Consider the following 12300-nt stretch of genomic DNA (forward strand, 5'->3'; position numbering starts at 1 on the left):
GTATTTGTTTATCCGATATCATCAGCCTATTCTTTTGCAGATTATATATAAATTCCAACAAATCCGCAACAACTTTAACGTAACAGCATGATATGAAAACACAGTGTTTACAATAAGACTCATCATCATTTCTTGAGTTATAATAGATGAGTCCTATTGTAAACACTAGACAACGTCACGGGTGACTCATTTATGTTCCATGTAATCATATCTTTATTCAAACCCAACTGCACTAGTCCCTTTCACAATTTCACATAGAAAATTAAAACATCAGTAGAAAAACAAGAAGATGATTAAAAACTGCACATAGAAAAAAGCATGAGCAAAATATATATAAGTGGAAAAAACAATTGGTCTCTGCTTAGCTCCTTCCATTAGAAGAAGAGTTCTTATAGTTGTGGAAGAGGTTTACGAGTCGCTCCAGCACCGCAGCACTTTTTGAGAAGTAACCCGAGAAACCAACCGGAGTGGACGCCGGAGGGAAATCTTCCGCCGGCATAGCAAATGGACGAACCATTTTCTCCATTGTCTCCAAGCTTAAACAAGAACCTACTTCTTGAAGCCTCTCTGGTCCCATTATCGGAAGTGTGTGTTCCCTTAGCAATGTCTCTGCCTCGTCGTCATTATTCTGCATCATGTTTCAATATTACCAAAAGTTTATAATATGTTCCTCTAATTAGTTAAAGACATCCTTTGCTCTTACCCTTAAGGGAGACAAATCAGCTCCACGGCTAAATGTAAGTTCAATGCGGAATCTTTTCGGGTCTTCAAGTGATACCTGCATCCGTTTTTTACGTCTAGAGTCAGACACTGAGAGAGCATATACATATATTGAAGCATGTGTGAGAGTCAAAGGGAATGTAATGTTAAACCTCGGTGTTCTCAAAGAGCCTTAGGACAATGTAACTCATGTAATCGAGTTCCTTGGTTTTACAGAGACGTTCTAAGGCGTTTTGGCAAATGAGGCTTTCTTCTCCTAGGAGAGATTCATCAAGGTTACAGTATCGAAGGACGTTCATGAGCGAATGAATATGCGATTCCTGTTCCAAATCATACCAGGCATAAACATTATAGTTTCACTCATAGACAGACTTAAACAAGCAATGGAGCAAAGAGGAAACTTACAGATGTGAAGTAAAGTCGAGTCCTCACATGACGTTCAGGTGTCTTCACATTTGCATACCTAAAAGCGAAATGAAAACCACCAATTAGTAGCCGAAATAACTATCTATATAAGAGTGAGAGAGAAAGTAAAGACTATTACTTTGGATCTAATCGGTATTTGGTTTCTTTATCATCATCTTCATCTTTATCACCTGTGCCAGGTCGTCTCAATTCATCGCTATTGATAAATAGCTTCGGTTGACTATTTCTATCTTCCCTTTGCGAGGCGGATAATGACAAGACTTGTTCTTGGCTTTCTTTCAACTCGGCAACGCTCAGTGCTTCTTCTCGAGTATTCCTCAAGTCTATCAAGATTTTCCCCATTAAGCGCCGAGCAATCTTTTGTTTTATTGGAAAAAAATTATAGAAATGATAAGTTGTGAGATCCCCTGGAAAAACAATTGTTAGAGAGGAAAATAACTACTCTTATCTTAGATTGTCACCTTTGAACCGATTTTAAGCTTTTGTTGCGGATTGATGCCATACTCATTTGGGATTACACCATCTGCAAGTAACTGCAACCACATAACACATAACTTAGCTATAAGCGAGCACAGTCAACCATACATTTTAGAGATGTAACAAGAAAGTTCATTGTTTCAGTGCAAACTATGATTAAAGTTTCAGGAAAGGGAAGGAGGAATTTCAGTTTGTTTACCTGTGCTACTTTGAAGAGTTCATCTAATCCTTTTAGATCGAGATGGGAATTATGTAACAGGTCGTACCTGGTGAGAATAACATATTACGGCTTATTCAAAAACGAGTAACTAAAGCTAGGTGTAAATCTAGAGATACACTAAAAACAACTTACTTGCATGAATCGTAAACATCCGGAATCTGTGTGATGTCAAATCGGCTGCAATTAAAATTAACTATCAGTGCTACTCACAAAACTTTACTGGAAACAAAGAGATGAAAATTTTGAGAAGCATCGCTAAAATCCAAATCCGATGATAAACTTACTCTTTTCTTTCATTGTAGAGATCCCTAGCAAGTTTTATCCACCGAGCAAACATCAGAAGGAATCCTTCACTACCACATGGTAATCCAGAAGCAATCCGATCACTGTCAATGTTTGTCTTGCCAAGGGCTTTTGCTTGATCATATGGAGGAATTATATCGTATGGCTCAGTGAGGTTCTCGTCTTCATCCATTGCAAGTAGTCTTACTTGTTCAGTCACATTCTTAGTTAATTTCACCTGATTATTTAGAAAGTAATTCAACAGATAAGAGTTTTTTCCTGGACTCCAGTAAATCACTTGTGCGAGGGAAAAAATGGAAGAGAAATGCAACCATAAAGCGAGACCAATGTGCACAGTGGTTGTTGTGCAAACAAACTCAATAATGGTTGGTGATCTGCTTCACATTAGCAATAAACTACTGTTAGATGGAAAAGTATGAGTACCAGTTCACGTAGGAGTTCATGAGCGTTGGGAGGAAGTCCAGCTCCATCAGTCATCCAAGGGAAATCTTCAGAGGAGACTTGGTCGTCGTCTATCATCTTTGTGCCAGACGTTACAATCTCATTCAATCTAGCCTGCAGGGAAAGAAATTAGAGAAATCAAAACTGTTAAAATTATTACAAAAAATATTTGAGAAGAGTACTTATTTCCTTTGAGAAGATAGTACGGTCTTTCAGAAACAGTTTCGATCTTGTTGACCAAAACGTGACTGATACACAATAAAATGACATATCAAACAGAGGGAAAAACCTTGGCCGCTTCCATTTCAATGCTGGCATTATCAAGACCATCCAACATGGAAGAGTCCTTGCTAACCAAAGAAACCTAGAGAAAAAAAAGAAAAGAAATTAGTGACCATATGACCTTACCAACCACCAAGAGTTCTCATGAGAGAAAAGGACAAACCAGGATTGGCGTCAGCTGTCCTTCTAGGTCAAGCAGGCCTTTAGCAAAAGCCGCTGCAGACATCTGTCAACAGTGCAAATCAGTTTACATTTTTCTATGCGATGAGCTCTTTCACATATTTTGGTGCAAACAGTGAGGAGTAGTAAAGCTTGCAGTATATGTTCAACAATTGAATATCATATGCTCATCTTCACTACTAAAAGCGTAAATCTGTACCTGAACACGTCCCTCGTCAGAGCTGTAAATTTTAAGGTCATGACGGTACGTACTATGGAGACGAAGCAAACCAGTCCCTTCACCTGCATGCCATTTCATCGTGAGATACTTAGAAAATATACTGATCGTCACGAGTACACTAAACTCCTGTGGAAAGTAACAAATATAAGTAGATCAAGTTCCCTTACCTGGATACATATTGTTTCGAAAGTATCTACCAAGTTCTTCTGCCTGCAGATGAAGCATACATCAAAAAAATTAGACAAGAATACACCAACTGCCTGCGCTTGTGTTGGATAAGCTACCATAAGATACCCTCCATTTAGTAACAGAAATCTCAAATTTTGCAATTATTTTCTGATACTGAATGGTAGTATACCTGCTTTCTACCAGCGTGTGTTAAAACACCGCCATATTTCAGAACCATAAGGGCCTCTACTGGTCTTTCTTCTTCGCCATCACCATCGCTTTTTGGTATTTTAACCCACTTCAGCGGCTTCAGTTGAACCTTCCTGTATATACCAGAGAAATGTCCTCCCTGCATATCAAAGGTCTAATATGAGAGAGAAATTACGGAGAAAAAGCCAATTCCAAACAGAACCTGTATAAAAGTCCCAGATATATCTTAACAACAAATCATTGTAAATCCAAAAACAAGAACATATGACTGTAACAGCGGCAGGCAGTGAATATAAATTGAGGACTCTTATAATGTGACTCTTCCCAAGGACTACATTCACTACAATGACATGCGGGAAAGTAACAAATATATCAAGACACCTAACCTCTTCAAGGACTGCTTTAACTTGCCGAAGCTTCTCAGCATGTTCAAGGTCTTCTGCATCACTATCACTTTCACGACCTGGTCTAAAGATAAAAAAGGAAGACCATAAGGTTCTTACTAGATTTCAACTGTAAACACGATTTCTATCAGTAGTAAATGAAGCATGCTCCTTTGTTTCTAAGAAAACTTCAACGGGATAGACAAAATCCCCTTCGAAAGATTTGGACTAAGACATGTTACTATTAAGACATGTTTTTGGTACCTTGTACGGGGAACTAACATTCTTGTGGCATCTAATAGATCTTGCAACTGGACGGCACTCTTAAGTTTGGTCTGCAAAAGGGGAGAAATTGACACAGTATAAGCAAATTAATCAAGACAAGCTGAACTTGAAGATATAAAGACTTGAGCCTCTCACCTCAGCTCTTGGCTTTCCACCATTGTACTTCAACATTAGGTTTAATAGTTTTTCCTCTGTAACTTTTAGTTTCACTTTCTGCTTGGGAGTTCTATCGCCACTGACATGTAAAACAAAGTTGAACACTTCTCAGATCCTGACTAAACAGAGAGAAGGATAGGAAGAACAGGTGATTATATGCTACAACATACTGTCGAACAACAGCAATGACACAACGTAGCTCTTCTGACTGCCCAAAAGTGCCGATGATGCCACTTCCCTGGCGAGTTAGACCTTCATTAGATTGTACAGGTTCATTGACCTTCCATGGCAAGGTGGGAGGAAGAGTGGATGAGAGATGAGGAGCTTTTGCATCCAAACACATTTTCCTTAGCACACACGCAGCATCGTCATAATACCTTACAGTGCAAGAGATTTGTGAATACTTTAAAATTGAAACTCAACTTTTAGAGAGTTAAGAAAGAGGCGAAACATGCCAGTCTAAAAACCATCTCAGCATTTATTCTAGAAACTTAACCTATAAATACAACTATGATTTTAAGAAAGAAAATAAAAATGCAGATGCTAGCTTACTTGTATGAGTTCTTCACAAAACTCCATCCATTGACATCACAAACATATGAACAGCCCTCAGATCGTAGAAGATCAAACCCACAGACCTGGAAATGTGAAAAATGTTGAAGAAATTACTACGTCATTGCACGAAATCAGAACGTACCATTATAAGGGATTACGGCCCTGCAAGACATAATGAGAGCCGGAGGATTGGATTCACAACATACCGCTTGCCTAAATGCAATGCAAACTTCTCTAGCCATTTGCTTTTCAGCAGGTGTAAGCAATACTGGATATCTCACCTGTTCAATATATTAACCAAAAATAAAATACTGATCAAAATCAAAACATTAACAGTTTAAACCTTCATGAAAACATAAGCAACTCATGCTTTTCATTATAATCAGTAGATACTGAAACCATAGCCCTTCCTTCATTAAAAACTAGGTATGTTAGGTTCCCTAAATGGAACTGTTGGGAAATGATTGAAAGACTTACTTCCTTCCCATCTGTATTCCTCATAACAACACCATCAACAACAGGTGACTTTCTTGCTTCAGCATGTGCGTATTCAGGACCCACTGTATAGACCTGTGTTTACCAGGAAGATTGTCAGTTGAGAACTCATGCTCACCAGACAGAAACAAGCAGCAATAAAAGCTACATCAGCAGGTGGAAAGCCATGCAGCATGTATATACTGTAATATATAGGCCAGTAGAAAAACATAGGATATTAACATAGCAACCTACTACGTTGAGGACACTTGATACCAACAACTGTACAATAATATTCTCAAACGCCTATGTTGTCCAAAAGATGGGAATGGTAATGGTTTTATCGAAAAATGTGTAGAAGGGAAACAATCAGAACCTTGACATCAGTTCCTCCGGTGGCCATAAACTCCTCGTATATATAAGAGCCTTCTCTCCTTACCCTTCTGACGTCAGGATGAAATTCACTTGATCGGTTCCCAATCTGTAGTAAGATGGGGACAAGCGAAATATATTAGGAAGAAAAGGAGCTAATCAGAATTATGACAATATCAGAATAACCAGTTCGATCCAGAACAGAGAAGTTCTGCAGAAGGATGCAGTACCTTGCGAAACAATTCTTTCATGCCTCCACCTGCCGAGCTAGGGTAGTATATCATTATACTATGGTCATCTCCTAAACACGTATAAAGAATGTCAATAGTTAGCCAATAATAATTTTAAAAAAAAAAACTGCAAATCAGAAGATAAATAAAACAAGGAGGATAGCCAGAGGCAAGCTCACCATTGACAGGCTTTTCCACAAATGGCTTCCAGAAGCGTTCACCATGGACCTCAACAAAATCTTCTTCCTCGACAAAATAATGAAGGTCTTGATTTGGTACCTTTCTATTGACACAAGCATACCTAGGAACTGGGATGCCATACATCTCAAGATGCTGTAGATGCACATAAGTAGTTATTTTGATTAGTAAAAGGAAAAATTAGGTAGTTCTTATTTTTCGTTAACGCTGAATCACTCTGAAGAATTTGCACAGAAACAGCTATCTTGCAGTCTAAAATGCTTACCTCATACACCTTCCGGCGATCATGAAGAAGATATTGCGGATCAAGTTCATTCACTAAAAATGGCCTGAATAACACAAGTTTGAAAAATCACACCTCAATAGCCAAACTCATTTAATTTTCACCAAAAAGACTAATGTAAGATAGGCTGTTTATTGAGCCAACAGTGAGAGATAAAAGGTAAAACTCACTTTCTTAAAGCAGCATATGCCTGAGCCTTCTCAAGAGGATATCCAGAGGAATGAAAAGCAATCAAGCAATCACAAATGGGCCAACTGAAAGAGTAAACAGTCTGGTAAAGTTTTGATTCCAGTATATACTTTGTACTTGATATATATTCAGCTACAGTTTGTCTAAATACACTAACAACGAATCTTTCATAACATGAGTTAAAGCCAAAAGAGAGCTCTATTTGGTACAGAATACCTTTCTATTGGATCTTCAAGTATAACTTTATCCCCAAAATGTAAGATCTGTGGATAAAGTTGCAACAAAAGTGTAAATGAGATCATAAATAAAAGAGGAAATGGAATACACCAGGGAATCTACAACGACAAAAAGTGTCAACAACTCTTCTTTAGCAGACTAATGCAAAAAGTTACTCAGAAGCATCTTCCAATAACATTTGCCCAAGAATCACAAAAATACAGGTTATTCCATCAAAAAAAAACAATCTCTCTCCAATGAAAATAAAAACAACTATAAGAATACAAACCAGAGAGTATCAAATTGATCATCAAGTGAGAAAGGAACCTCAAATTCACCAAAAGACTGGAGTCTGTCGAGAATTTCCCCCATGGGAGCTGAGAAAACCTATAAAGCAACAACAACAAGGAATGTATGAGCGAGAACACACGTAGTAAAAAAAAGACAAACCGGTCATCATGGAGCCGTGTAATCGGAATCTGTTGGTCAGTAGAAAAACGCGAAAGACGAGCAACAAACAAACAAAAAAAAGGGAAAACAGAACCTCGGAGCCGCATTTCACCTTCTTTTCCATGACGCAGACTCCAATCTTTATCTTCTCACCAACACCACTTGCTCCTTCTTCCATCTCCATTCTCTCGGCCTTTCTCGCTCTCAACCTACTTTTAACGACGTCGCAGTGTTCTTCTCTCTAAAGTCACAGATTCAAAAAATCAAAACCAGATAAACAAAAATAATTCACCAATATAGACTAAATCTCGTCAGTTCCCAACGATGATGATATGATCAGCTCTATGGAGGAAACCAAACAAATCAGCTCACAGAGAGAACAGTAGAAGATCTCCCAGAGAAGAAGAAGGAGAAGACGAGGAGAGACTTACCAGTAAACAGGTGATCGCAGCTCACAAGGCAGAGCAATAGCGATAATGCTTTGCTTGAGAGGGGGAGAAAAAAAAAATCCGAAAGAACGGGGAAAGAAAATATCTAAAAGCTGCGGTGAAGCTCACGGGGCCAGACAGAGGACAATTCAGTCGTCACAGGCCGTTTGCATTAAATAGTATATTATTAGGAGAAAACTATAAAAATGCTAATTTCTAGTCAGCATCCTTGGACCGAAATTGGACCCACACTTGACGTTAAATACACTATCATGGTCGAGCAAATATAATTATAATAATAATGATCAAAACTTTATTATTGATATATGAACTAAAATATCACATGGTCCATTGTGTGTGTCGTCCATCAATGTTACATAAATAGATATAATGTCCCTATAAGGTTTTCCTATGTATATTTTGGTTAAGACAAATTAATATGTAACAAAAAAAAAAAGTGGAAGGATAAGATCTAGTAGTAGGATTCTAGAATATGCAGTAATTAAGAGAAAGAAAAAATATATGTCATTTAGCTTTTTGGTTGCTTTACAACTTTTCTTATTCCCAAAAAGTTATGTTTTTGCATAATAGAGTTAAAAAGGTTCCACCCAAAAACATATTATGTGTCATTTTCAGATTGTCTGACTTTATTTTGTGTATTAAACAAAATTATAAGATTCTACTACCAACTAGTTCGTTAGGTGTGATTTCTATTTGAATTCTAGGTAACATACAGTATTTTCATTCCAAGATTTTTAAAAGAAAAATGTTAAACGAATAGATCATTATGTTGTATATACAACTATACATGTACTTATCAACTATCATATATTGGAATATGAAGAATAAATTAGCTTCACAATGACTTCTTTCTTCGTACACAAATAACAAAATAATCTTTTTTTTCTTCTTCCCAAGTTGGTTATAATTTGATAATATATTATTGACAATCACTTGTCAATCTCTGCGAAAAAAAAAAAATCAAAAAATCAAAAACACAATTAGAGGCTGTATTAAAATAGTTAAACTTGGGATGAATAAAAGTTTGTGCTGACGTGACGAATAATGAGACTTTCAAGAAAACTATGTGTCGGATTTTTCATTAGAGTTCCGACCAAAAGAAATCGGAAAAACAACAACTCTGGACTCCCAATGTCTCGAATATACCTAAAGTTTTAATTGGAAATCGAAATCCTCAATTGAAAAAAATTAGGAATGCATAAACAATATTTTGATTATAGATAATGGTAACAATGAAGAAGGAGGTAAGTTTAGTACCGCAAGAAGAAGGAAAGACGATGATGTGCATAGTTGCGTTGTTAGGAGGAAGATGCAATTGAAGAGGACAAAGCTTTTCGTTCAAAGGATTTCTACACCAAATCATAACATCTTCCATCTCTGTTTCTTCCTCAAGCTTCTTCTTTAGTTCTATCAACTCGCTTCCATGGAATATCAATGATTTTTCTCCTATTTCCTTATTTATGTTCCCACTATCATCTCCGGTCTCGTAATATATTAGCCTTCCTTCGGACTTGAGTGGTAAACTCACAATAAACGAATCATCTGACTGATCATGTATCGATGAATGTTTAGTACTAGTATTTTCAGAAGAATGGTATTGGCACGTATGTGTAGTGTATATAGTAGTAGTACCTCAATCCGTGAAAAAGTGGAAGAACTGTGGGTAGACTCTGCATCATCTTTGATAACTCGAATCTGAAGAACGTCAACAGTCCACATGACCCAATCTTGTGTGACCGTACGACTAGGAATATCGTGTGTGATAGAGTTTCTCCACGGTGGTACACCTTTGTTTGCCCTCAGATATTGTCCGTAGCGACTCTTGAACCGTACGTGTACACCATCGTCTGATAGCGGCTCCCACTCCGCAGATGAATCCAACTTTTCGGGTAGAGTTTGAAGTACCTTGTGAATATGAAACACACACGGCTTGTTTAGCAAGAAACATTTCCACGTTTAAAAAAATTCTGTTTATGCGTTTTTGTTTGCGCTATAGTCATAAGAATGGGTTTTCTCGTTGTTAAACATTTGAAATATCTCTTGGGCAAGATTTACTTTGTCAAAGTGTTTATAAATGTTATCAATGGATTTGGATGCCTTGTTTTTCAAGAAATTTATTGAAAAAGAATCCTAATTTTGATTTGAGATGGTTTCTTGTAACCCAATCTCCCCTAGATAAACCTACCTTTTCGCCGGTGGCTCCAAGGAGGAAATGAATATTAGTGGCGGTAAGGTATTTGCCGTAACAGCTTTGAAGACGGATCACATTGGATCCAGGTACGATCTCAACCGTCCATCTAGTGTTTTTTGTTGTGCCGCGACGATCTTGATGAACGGATTCTTGATCTTCATCGGCACTTAGGTATTTGTCGTTGTGGCTACGGAGACGTACAATCGTTGCCTTTCTAAATATCTCCATCCGAGAACAATAATGATCTCTTTCTAAAAAATTAAGAATTAGGAGACAAAAGGGGATGGATCTATAAGTTATTCTTCATTATCGTGATGCAACGTAGGCTAATATGGTTTGTTGACCTGAGTCTTGTTTTTTAATTCGCTTGATTTGAGTCTTTTATCGTTAATGGTTTGTTATATGTTTGATCCATGTCAAAAGTTTGTTGAACCGTGGGATTAGGATTGTTCAGATTATAAGACCAGATTTCTAAATAGTATGACAACTCCGAAGACCAGATTCTGAACCTCTTCCATTAATTGAACTATTTGGTTAAATAAATCAAACTGTTCTATTTGTTTCTATGATTCCATCTCTGTAAACGGTCAATGTATATGTGTGAGTCTTTTATAATTCGAATCTTCTGCTCAGATATATGAATTTATTCTCATAGATTACAAGAATCTCTGAAGTCTGACATGTGAATTTCTCATAAAATCATCACCGCAGAAGAAGAAATTATCCAAAACGAAATTTGAAGGAAAATACTAAAAAATCGAAAGAAAAGAAGAGAGATCAGAGTTTGGTTAAGAATTTTTTCGGTCACGGTTAATCTGAAACACGGACCAATTTGTTGATCATCATATCTCTCGTTTCAAACAAAACAATCAAAACAGAAGAAAATCAAATCGAAAAAGATCTAGTTGAAAACGATTAAGATCATCAGAGACTTAAATACTAATAATCACAAAGATTACTCCATCATATTGTTGCAGTATTACCTCATCACCTGATCTCAATTTTGCATTATCTATACGGACCAATACATCATAACTCGAAAACCAAAGATCTAAAGAAAACTAAACTGAAGATAAAATACGAACTTGAACAGAGAACCCTAAACTGACTTGATAAGAGCTTGATGTCTGTCAAAGTCATGTGTGGTTTGTATATAAAGGTCCCCAATGGCGGCGATTCTTAGGTTTCTCGAGGAAAACCCTAACGCTTATGGGTCGTATATGAGCTTCATAAGGCCCATTATAATAAACCTCTTTTGACCCATAAAAACCCCAAACCAATACTCAATTAGCTTATATGGATGGGCTTGACTGAAAATTTACAACTTCTCATTTTTGGTTTGATTCAAGAAAAAACAAAATATTAATTTTAAAAAAAAATATGTACTTGGAACAAAATAATTTGTAAGAAAATCTACATCTATTTAAGGCTTGAAGTCATTGGATCCTATTTTAATGGAAGACAAGATCAAAATTTATATCCTTTTTTTGGGGAGTAGATATAAACTTTTAAGCTTAATTTAGCATGTTTTGTAGTAAATCCAAAACTGGATAAAATCTAATTTCAAACTCAACTAATTCTGTTCATTTTATCTTTAAACAAGTTCAAACACTTGAAACAATAGCTTCATACATACGCAAAAGAAACAAACACACAACAAAATTGATAGAATAAAATAAGTTTGGTATTAAAGAAGATATAATCGTAACAAGATTCAAAACTTAAGTAATGACATCGCTACAAAGATCAGCTGTTTCGTTCCGACGTCAAGGTTCTTCGGGTCGTATTTGGAGTGATCAATTCATCTTAGATCAAAAAAATGGAGCAATTCTTCAAAATCATCTAGAACAAACCGGAAGAAATAGTAATGATCTTGAAGATAAAAATCCATCACAGAAATCAAGTTCTTCGTCATCTTCTTCATCACCACCTCCATACTTTTCTGAAATACGTAGAGGACCAGACATCTCATCTTCTACACGAAACAAACTCGCTTGTGGTTTATCATCACTTTTCCGACAATGTATCGGTTCTTCGGCTCGTGCTTAATTTTGTTCAATGCTTGACGCAAATCTGTACATATATTTTCTTGTTATATGAAAAATTCATCACAATTTTTTCCGACCAAACAGAGTTCTTGATAAATGGGCCTATTATTTTAAAAAGCCCAATAGATATTTGAGTGTCCGGCCCAAATTGAAGTAGAATAAAAGATAAGTTAC

At 36.6% G+C, this 12300-nt stretch overlaps 2 protein-coding genes and 5 non-coding genes across 10 annotated transcripts; 1 reads left to right on the top strand and 6 right to left on the bottom strand.

Annotated features, from left to right (window-relative positions):
* Nucleotides 1-13: 13 nt before the first annotated feature.
* On the bottom strand, nucleotides 14-8029 carry AT3G01310 (Phosphoglycerate mutase-like family protein). Of its 3 annotated transcripts, none has more exons than NM_001035537.3 (31): nucleotides 7870-8029; nucleotides 7551-7679; nucleotides 7316-7375; nucleotides 6989-7035; nucleotides 6754-6837; nucleotides 6566-6629; nucleotides 6282-6435; nucleotides 6103-6173; nucleotides 5877-5981; nucleotides 5504-5596; nucleotides 5233-5307; nucleotides 5024-5109; nucleotides 4642-4848; nucleotides 4451-4550; nucleotides 4295-4365; nucleotides 4034-4115; nucleotides 3628-3786; nucleotides 3437-3479; nucleotides 3249-3331; nucleotides 3033-3095; nucleotides 2877-2951; nucleotides 2570-2701; nucleotides 2128-2363; nucleotides 1976-2020; nucleotides 1823-1889; nucleotides 1608-1679; nucleotides 1265-1503; nucleotides 1126-1183; nucleotides 873-1040; nucleotides 704-778; nucleotides 14-628 (listed from the first exon to the last, which is right to left on the bottom strand). In NM_001035537.3, the coding sequence occupies exons 2-31, from the start codon at nucleotides 7620-7622 to the stop codon at nucleotides 362-364; spliced, it is 3153 nt and encodes a 1050-aa protein (NP_001030614.1). In that variant the 5' UTR covers nucleotides 7623-7679; nucleotides 7870-8029; the 3' UTR covers nucleotides 14-361. The 3 variants fall into 3 exon arrangements, with proteins under 3 accessions (NP_001030614.1, NP_186780.3, NP_001327831.1); NM_110997.5 differs by having other exon boundaries at nucleotides 7533-7679; NM_001337329.1 differs by having other exon boundaries at nucleotides 95-628; nucleotides 7316-7679; nucleotides 7870-8024.
* Nucleotides 8030-8697: 668 nt separating this feature from the next.
* Nucleotides 8698-10514, bottom strand: AT3G01311 (actin cross-linking protein, putative (DUF569); the record flags this gene model as incomplete). 2 transcript variants are annotated; one of them, NM_001337330.1, is made up of 4 exons in its annotated part: nucleotides 10073-10514; nucleotides 9520-9792; nucleotides 9145-9433; nucleotides 8698-8830 (listed from the first exon to the last, which is right to left on the bottom strand). In NM_001337330.1, the coding sequence occupies exons 1-4, from the start codon at nucleotides 10304-10306 to the stop codon at nucleotides 8817-8819; spliced, it is 810 nt and encodes a 269-aa protein (NP_001327554.1). In that variant the 5' UTR covers nucleotides 10307-10514. The 2 variants fall into 2 exon arrangements, with proteins under 2 accessions (NP_001327554.1, NP_974202.1); NM_202473.2 differs by lacking the exon at nucleotides 8698-8830 and having other exon boundaries at nucleotides 9062-9433; nucleotides 10073-10358.
* A 191-nt stretch (nucleotides 10515-10705) lies between these two features.
* On the bottom strand, nucleotides 10706-10788 carry AT3G01313. Its single transcript, NR_140824.1, has one exon. It is a non-coding gene; the product is annotated as a snoRNA (small nucleolar RNA).
* A 65-nt stretch (nucleotides 10789-10853) lies between these two features.
* Nucleotides 10854-10928, bottom strand: AT3G01316. Its single transcript, NR_140826.1, has one exon. It is a non-coding gene; the product is annotated as a snoRNA (small nucleolar RNA).
* A 58-nt stretch (nucleotides 10929-10986) lies between these two features.
* AT3G00980 lies at nucleotides 10987-11290 on the bottom strand. Its single transcript, NR_140794.1, has 2 exons — nucleotides 11188-11290; nucleotides 10987-11067 (listed from the first exon to the last, which is right to left on the bottom strand). It is a non-coding gene; the product is annotated as an other RNA (non-coding RNA).
* Nucleotides 10997-11076, bottom strand: AT3G00985. Its single transcript, NR_140795.1, has one exon. It is a non-coding gene; the product is annotated as an other RNA (small nucleolar RNA).
* Nucleotides 11291-11663: 373 nt separating the features above from the next.
* On the top strand, nucleotides 11664-12198 carry AT3G00990. The gene has a single exon (NR_143888.1). It is a non-coding gene; the product is annotated as an uncharacterized misc_RNA (transcript).
* Nucleotides 12199-12300: the final 102 nt, after the last annotated feature.

This window comes from Arabidopsis thaliana, chromosome 3 (genome assembly GCF_000001735.4).
Source record: "Arabidopsis thaliana chromosome 3, partial sequence".
NCBI classification, from domain to species: Eukaryota; Viridiplantae; Streptophyta; class Magnoliopsida; order Brassicales; family Brassicaceae; genus Arabidopsis; species Arabidopsis thaliana.

Coding starts and splice junctions, on each gene's coding strand:
- AT3G01310 (NM_110997.5), bottom strand. CDS start 7,622: ATGGAGATGGAAGAAGGAGCAAGTGGTGTTGGTGAGAAGATAAAGATT. Junction 4,116..4,294: donor ATGTTAGTTCCCCGTACAAG/GTACCAAAAACA, acceptor TTTTATCTTTAG/ACCAGGTCGTGAAAGTGATA. Junction 1,890..1,975: donor GATGTTTACGATTCATGCAA/GTAAGTTGTTTT, acceptor TATTCTCACCAG/GTACGACCTGTTACATAATT.